This window comes from Chaetura pelagica, unplaced genomic scaffold (assembly GCF_000747805.2).
Source record: "Chaetura pelagica isolate M959 unplaced genomic scaffold, ChaPel_1.0 scaffold2, whole genome shotgun sequence".
Taxonomy (NCBI): domain Eukaryota; kingdom Metazoa; phylum Chordata; class Aves; order Apodiformes; family Apodidae; genus Chaetura; species Chaetura pelagica.
This window is the reverse complement of record NW_009952796.1, coordinates 1,998,038-2,006,107: the sequence shown is the minus strand read 5'-3', so window position 1 is coordinate 2,006,107 and position 8,070 is coordinate 1,998,038. Positions and strand designations below refer to the sequence as shown.

The 8,070-nt window shown below is 38.5% G+C and overlaps 1 protein-coding gene across 1 annotated transcript in view; it reads left to right on the top strand.

Annotated features, from left to right (window-relative positions):
- Positions 1-669: 669 nt before the first annotated feature.
- The window catches only part of USH2A (Usher syndrome 2A (autosomal recessive, mild)), a 393,962-nt gene continuing 386,561 nt past the window's right edge, over positions 670-8,070 (top strand). Inside the window, exon 1 of the mRNA XM_009994736.1 lies at positions 670-1,154. Coding sequence (XP_009993038.1) covers positions 670-1,154 — 485 coding nt within the window. The remainder of the gene's footprint in view (positions 1,155-8,070) is intronic.

Here is an 8,070-nt window from a genome sequence, read left to right as displayed (position 1 = left end):
GGGGGGTCCCGCCCCTCTCCCCCGGGTAGCGCGGGGGGGACGGTGCTGAGCAGCTCCCGGGTAGCGGTGTAAAGCCTCAGAGGTAAGAACCCGGGGAGATGGTAAACGTGAGGTTCAAGGAACGAGCTCGAAACCCTCAGGAAAGGCGCTCCAGGCACGGAAGTGGCGTGCCCGGTGTTGCCTTCTCCTGTATCTCGCTGCCTTGAAATGTCAAGCTGAGCGCCGGCCTTGTGTGATGTGACAGGTCTGGGATAGACCCTGCTCAGCCCTGAGGGCGTGTGGGTTCCAGTCGGCCTGGTCCTGTTGCCCTTACTCAGAGACTGGCTGTGGCCAGTGAAGGTGTGCAGCTGGGCCTGCTGGTGGAGATTCAGAAGAAGAATTAAAACCCTTAAAATCCCCCGTGGGGCGTAGCCTCTGTTGGTGGAAAAACGCACGTTCCTCCCACAGACCGTGTCTGTTTTCTGTGGTTTGCAGATTCCGACTGTCACCCACGTGTGTTTCGCTGGTCAGAAGACATAGATGTCCCCTGTGACCGAGTCCTTGCGTGGGTGTTTTGAAGATGAAATGCTACATAAACTCTTAAAGCCTGCCACCTGAGGACATTGCTACTGACATGGGCATCATTATTTATTTACGGATGCTTTAATCAGGAGGAGCTTTTTTGTAAACATGAATTGCTGGGCTCTTTCCTTGAGGTGTCGTTTCTTGTTTCATGCTATTGAAACATTAATCTTAACTTATTATGGCTCCTTTGTGTTGGTCAGCTCTCAGGGACATTTCCCTAGGCTTGAGAATGTGGGAGCTTTCAAGAACGTGTCAGTTGTGCCAAGTCAAGCCACTTGCGGGCTGCCAGATCCAAGTACTTTTTGTCAAAGCTCAGTAGCTATTGAAAGTATTATATCCTGCACCCAGAGGTTATGTGTTCAGGAGTGCCCATACAGGTCATCGCCGTCTTCCTACAAACTGCTGCTTTCAGAAGGCCTTGGTACCTGTATCACGGAGGACAAAAGGGACTTGCATCCAGGGTCCTTCAGCAATGCTTCCAGTTTTATTTTTCGTAATCACAAGGATTGCTTCTCTACTCCCCGTTCTCTGAGGCTTGCAGCTTCATTTACGTTAACTGTATGGTTGAAACCTGAGCAAGAAGGTGTAATGTAAGTAGTATTGAAGGTGTTTACTTTCCCGGTGCTCTTAAAAAAATTGATCATTGTAGTCATGGTCATTATTAGCAAGCTATTTAAAATTTTAAAAAGGTACAGTGAGAAACCATGACGGTTTAAAGCCGTATTTAGGTTGGGGTCTTTGCAAATGTCAAGGCAAGTAGGTTTAGTTTCAGTGGTGGTGACTCATAGGATGCTCCAATTGCTTTCAGTGGGAACTATTCATATGTAATATCCATGTCTGTTCTTAAAAATTTGAATGTTTATTTCTTATTCACATTCCTTCTTCTCCAAGCTGCTAGCAAAACATGTTGTCAGGGGTTTGTACTGTTGCTGCTTTCATGGTGGAAAAAAGTAATCTAAAATCTCCCAACACAAGTTTACTCCTTAATAAGGAAAAAAGAAGACTTCCAGATCTTCCAAATTAATATTTTAGAGCTATAGAAGAGTTGTCGCAGCTTTTCTGGAAGATCTGGGCAATGTTGACTGAATGAGAGATCGTGTTGCTACTTTAACAGAAGATTCCACTGCTCAAATTGCTAGTGAAGTTTCACTAGGTGTTCACAAAACGGATGTGGCTAGGCATGCTTGCTCTTATTTGCCTACATGTCACATTTTTAGCAAATACTGCTGTTACATGTTACCCTTTGACTCTTTTGGGCCTTACTATAATGCATTTGAAAAATACATCACAAATCCTGCAAAAAAAGAGTTCTCAGTATCTATCACAAAATGCAGAGCTTCCTACTTTTTCTTACCTTGGTTGTGCAGATCCTCTTTGAAGTGAAGCACACAAAAAGCATAGTATGTTCCTTCAGAGTATGTGTCACAAAAGTTTTTGTACTTGTGCTCGTATCTTGTTCTTAGAATGAAAATAACAGTCTGCTCTGTTGTAGCATTCTTATACTTGTTTTGCATGCTGTTGTTTCAAGTGGTCTAGGGGTGTAAAAATCACCAGAAATGATAGGAATATCTAAAACTATGATACATGTAAAATTATAGTCTGTTTTATACAAGAATATTTACCTTTTCTTAAGAAAGAAAATAATAACCAAAGTTCTGCAGAGCGAAAGTGACTTTAATTTAAGCTTAAGTGAAATGAGCTCAGCTAAAGGTGTATGTAAAAATGTCCCTGGAACTTTGGCCTAGTGTTTTTATAGACAGCATTTTCTGTATGTTTGAATGCTAGAGAGGCCATTCCTGGGGTTGTCCTGTGCCATGACTTCCTGTCCTCATGTGAATGGGCGTATCTGTCTTGTTCAGCAGATCATGTGCCTAATTTGAAGTAGAAATGTCCTGCTAATTTCCAGCAAGCTGTTGCAGTGATGCATGCATGGAGTGAGGTCTGTCAAGCTGTTCTGTCAATAGCATAGGCTTTTCCTTGCATGGCGCCTAGAACAATGAAAAGTATATCCTTAGTTTCAAATGATTAAGTGCTGTGTGTACACCAGACTCTACTGATGTCTGATTATGCATTGACTAGTGTAGAACATTAGCCTCCAACTGCTTCTGCGTTAATAATCACACAATGTGCATGTTCCTCTTCAGTGGGTTTTATAGATCACTTTAAAATGTAAAAGTTTTCATTCAATTTTTGTAATAGATCACTTAAGTTTTCGGCCTTGTGAGATTGCTGAAACTTAACGTGTAGAAATGACAGTGGCAGGGCTCAGCCTTGAAAATGGAAGCTGGACAACAGTTATTCCACTGTCTAGAATCTTTTTTTTTTTTTTTTTTCCCGCTGTTCAAAGAAAGTGTGTTAATTTTCCTTTCTTCATAAAAGGCATACAGAACTCTAGTTATGGTGAAACAGTAATTGCATATGAGTAGCCACTGACTCAGGAGGCATCCTACAAAAGAGAAATCGTTTAACAGTGAACTAAGACATTTATGCTTTTAGTGTATTGGCTTAGCGAGTGCTTCAGGTTGGCAGAAGGAGTTTGACTTGCCAGATGTCCTACTTTTTACAGTACCTGTCAGGGAATTGTCCCTGTTAGATGTTGTTTGCGAGACCTTTTAAACCCCATTATCACAGCAGAGGACTTAATGGAACTGGGACTCATTCTAACGAAGTCTTTGCGTTGCCACCAAAACACTGGGAAGATAAGCCAGAACCAGCCTCTCATTTTACCAGTAGAATAATTGGAGGTTCAACAAGTTATTCTGTTTACTGGCAGAGTGCTCTTACATCAAGTACAGCAGACCCATAGCTTTTGGACATGCCACTCATGTTTCGTCTGGCTGCTAGAGAGCACTTCGGAAAGAAGATAGGAGTGTTGCTATACAGTATCCCACTGCATCCTTGTAAAGACTGTGGCATTCCTCTGTTAGGCATCTGTCAGTGTAAGAGAATAGCAGGATTTTTCTGCCAGAAGTTACTGTGTTGGCTGAAGAGAGTGATACTGATGTGAGGATCCAAAGTCTGAAGGACATTTAAAAATTGTGACGTTCTAGGGGAGCAAATATAGGTGGGTAATCAAAGTCACCAAGAATTTTCTTCGTCAGTATCATGTACCAAGTTTTCTTACGTGAATCTGGGAAAGAATACACTTTCATGCAAAGAAAGAGAAAAGTCAGACTGTGTTATGGGTTTATTTATTATATAATATTATTATATAACATACACATAATATATATAATATATATTGCATAATATATTATGATATAATATTATTCTAAGATCTATATTATGGCTATTTGTAGATATGCTTTTAAGTCACTGCATATTGGAAATCTTGAAGAAAAGCAAGAGAATAGTGAAAAAACACTGACATGTACTCCGGTCTTTAAGTTTGCTTTCCCTTTAGGCAGTAAGTGCAGTAAGTGAGTGGAGCTCTTGTCCCTGAGTTTCATTCTTTCCCCATGTTTCCTCTCTTACTCCATGTATTCACCAGTTAATAGAAATGCTTTCAGAAAGCTCGTGCATAGCCTGTAAGTAAGCCTTAGCACAATAGAGGAAATGGTGTATGATTACAACCCTTCACAATGGAATAGGATAAGAGTATGAGTAGAAGCTTAGCTTATATGAGTAATCATTGCAGGCCATTTCTATGAATTTAATGTGAACTGGGCTAACTGGAAGTTAGATGACCAGATGACACCGGTGGTAGAAGAGAAATGAGCTGGGGCCTTTTACATGCAAAAGGGTCAGGGGGAATGGCCAGATTGTGAAGTGGGTAGTAAATATATTTTTAAAAAAATTGTTTAGACTAAAATCCTACCCTATTGCTTTATATCCTTTCATATGTTTTATGTAAGTCTGAAGAGTTGACTGAAGAGACCATATGTCTGATTTTGAACCAGTGCAGGTGTTCCCATTTGCAAGTGCTTCAGTTAATGCGTGGGGATCACCCACAGCTTTTTCTCCCTCCATTGCCACCACAGAGAATTATATAGTCAGGATTTGGCTCTCTGGAAAATTCACCAAGAACAGTGGTTTCTTTCTGTAATCATGGCTGGAATGGAAAATTGTGCTCAGAGTTGAAAGTAATGCTTATGCCTATCTCAGAGTTGAAAGTAATGCTTATGCCTATTTCACCTATTGTTGTTTTTTGTTGTTTGTTTTTTTGTCCCCTCCCTCCACTTCTTTCTGCATCTTCATTTTCTGTCTTTCTGTAGTGAGTCACAATTCACATTTGTTCTTTCCAGTTTTCAAAGTGATGTACATCAAGGTCACTTCTCTTCTTAAAGTCATGACACCTTTGGGGATAAAAACAATGTGGGGATGTTTGTTTTAGATAACTAGAACAAACAAAGAACTGGATTATCCAATTATTGTTTATCCAGGAACTGGGTAAATCCAGTTCCTAAATATTTTGCTACTTAGCTGAGCCTTCCCTCACATTTATTATCTAGCAAAACTAGCATATTTACAAGCAAACAAAATATTGAAAAGACCAGTCAACAATATATTAAGAAAAGTGGTTTTAGTAAGGTTTGGAAAACAGAAACCTGCATTTTGCAAGTTGTTTATTGACCACATTCCAGCAGCCTAAAAATGGTAACAGTTACAGTGAGTTTATTTTTCTCTTGCATTTAAAGATAAATTAGTGACTAATAGCAGTATCAAAGAACAGCCTTTTAAATACTTTTATAAATCTGTAGTAGGTTAAGATCTTTATTGGTAGATAAGTTATATTATTATTATTATTATTATTATTTATTATTCTGAAATGTCTAAGTAAATCTGGTCTCATTTAAGTTTTATATGCTTCTCTTGTGACTTAGCGCACTAACCTTGTAAAGACTGTGGCATTCCTCTGTTAGGCATCTGTCAGTGTAAGAGAATAGCAGGATTTTTCTGCCAGAAGTTACTGTGTTGGCTGAAGAGAGTGATACTGATGTGAGGATCCAAAGTCTGAAGGACATTTAAAAATTGTGACGTTCTAGGGGAGCAAATATAGGTGGGTAATCAAAGTCACCAAGAATTTTCTTCGTCAGTATCATGTACCAAGTTTTCTTACGTGAATCTGGGAAAGAATACACTTTCATGCAAAGAAAGAGAAAAGTCAGACTGTGTTATGGGTTTATTTATTATATAATATTATTATATAACATACACATAATATATATAATATATATTGCATAATATATTATGATATAATATTATTCTAAGATCTATATTATGGCTATTTGTAGATATGCTTTTAAGTCACTGCATATTGGAAATCTTGAAGAAAAGCAAGAGAATAGTGAAAAAACACTGACATGTACTCCGGTCTTTAAGTTTGCTTTCCCTTTAGGCAGTAAGTGCAGTAAGTGAGTGGAGCTCTTGTCCCTGAGTTTCATTCTTTCCCCATGTTTCCTCTCTTACTCCATGTATTCACCAGTTAATAGAAATGCTTTCAGAAAGCTCGTGCATAGCCTGTAAGTAAGCCTTAGCACAATAGAGGAAATGGTGTATGATTACAACCCTTCACAATGGAATAGGATAAGAGTATGAGTAGAAGCTTAGCTTATATGAGTAATCATTGCAGGCCATTTCTATGAATTTAATGTGAACTGGGCTAACTGGAAGTTAGATGACCAGATGACACCGGTGGTAGAAGAGAAATGAGCTGGGGCCTTTTACATGCAAAAGGGTCAGGGGGAATGGCCAGATTGTGAAGTGGGTAGTAAATATATTTTTAAAAAAATTGTTTAGACTAAAATCCTACCCTATTGCTTTATATCCTTTCATATGTTTTATGTAAGTCTGAAGAGTTGACTGAAGAGACCATATGTCTGATTTTGAACCAGTGCAGGTGTTCCCATTTGCAAGTGCTTCAGTTAATGCGTGGGGATCACCCACAGCTTTTTCTCCCTCCATTGCCACCACAGAGAATTATATAGTCAGGATTTGGCTCTCTGGAAAATTCACCAAGAACAGTGGTTTCTTTCTGTAATCATGGCTGGAATGGAAAATTGTGCTCAGAGTTGAAAGTAATGCTTATGCCTATCTCAGAGTTGAAAGTAATGCTTATGCCTATCTCAGAGTTGAAAGTAATGCTTATGCCTATCTCAGAGTTGAAAGTAATGCTTATGCCTATCTCAGAGTTGAAAGTAATGCTTATGCCTATTTCACCTATTGTTGTTTTTTGTTGGTTTTTTTTTTGTCCCCTCCCTCCACTTCTTTCTGCATCTTCATTTTCTGTCTTTCTGTAGTGAGTCACAATTCACATTTGTTCTTTCCAGTTTTCAAAGTGATGTACATCAAGGTCACTTCTCTTCTTAAAGTCATGACACCTTTGGGGATAAAAACAATGTGGGGATGTTTGTTTTAGATAACTAGAACAAACAAAGAACTGGATTATCCAATTATTGTTTATCCAGGAACTGGGTAAATCCAGTTCCTAAATATTTTGCTACTTAGCTGAGCCTTCCCTCACATTTATTATCTAGCAAAACTAGCATATTTACAAGCAAACAAAATATTGAAAAGACCAGTCAACAATATATTAAGAAAAGTGGTTTTAGTAAGGTTTGGAAAACAGAAACCTGCATTTTGCAAGTTGTTTATTGACCACATTCCAGCAGCCTAAAAATGGTAACAGTTACAGTGAGTTTATTTTTCTCTTGCATTTAAAGATAAATTAGTGACTAATAGCAGTATCAAAGAACAGCCTTTTAAATACTTTTATAAATCTGTAGTAGGTTAAGATCTTTATTGGTAGATAAGTTATATTATTATTATTATTATTATTATTTATTATTCTGAAATGTCTAAGTAAATCTGGTCTCATTTAAGTTTTATATGCTTCTCTTGTGACTTAGCACACTAATTTATTCTGGTGTAACTGTTAAAATACTTGGCTTTTCATGGGTCAGTAAACTGGGGACTGGATTTCTCAAACAGCTGAAATGGAAATGTAGTACTTTGTAATTTTTGATGCCCTGAGGACTACCTTAACAAAATACGTAGCTATTTCACAAGCATATAAAGTCTATGCTTCCTCAGAACCTTTGACATCATAGTGATTGGATTGGCTAAAATATTTCAAGAGCTAGATGCGCAACATCGGTTGCTATAGATGGTATTCTTTGTACCTTATATGTCAGTGTTGTATTTGATATTGATGTGAAATCTTTGTGGGGAAAAAAACCTAATAAGTAGCTGGATAGTCTCCTTGCCTTACACTGGTTCTCTTAGGTTAAAGGCAGGGTGTTTCAAAGGGAGAGAGTAGGGGAAGCTGGTGGTGTTGCCCCCTTACCATGACAGATTTGATAGAAATATGGAAGAATTATATCCAGAACATGTAGTGCTTTTTGTGTTTATAATACATTTGTCTTGTTAAACTAAGAAAAATGTGAGTGCCTCCACAGGATGTACTGTATTGCACAGCTTTGTACAGGAAGGGCAGGAGAGACCTGTGAAGTTCTGGTCAGCCACCATGGTTTCTGTCATCTAGAAGACAGGATGCAAAGCGGACCG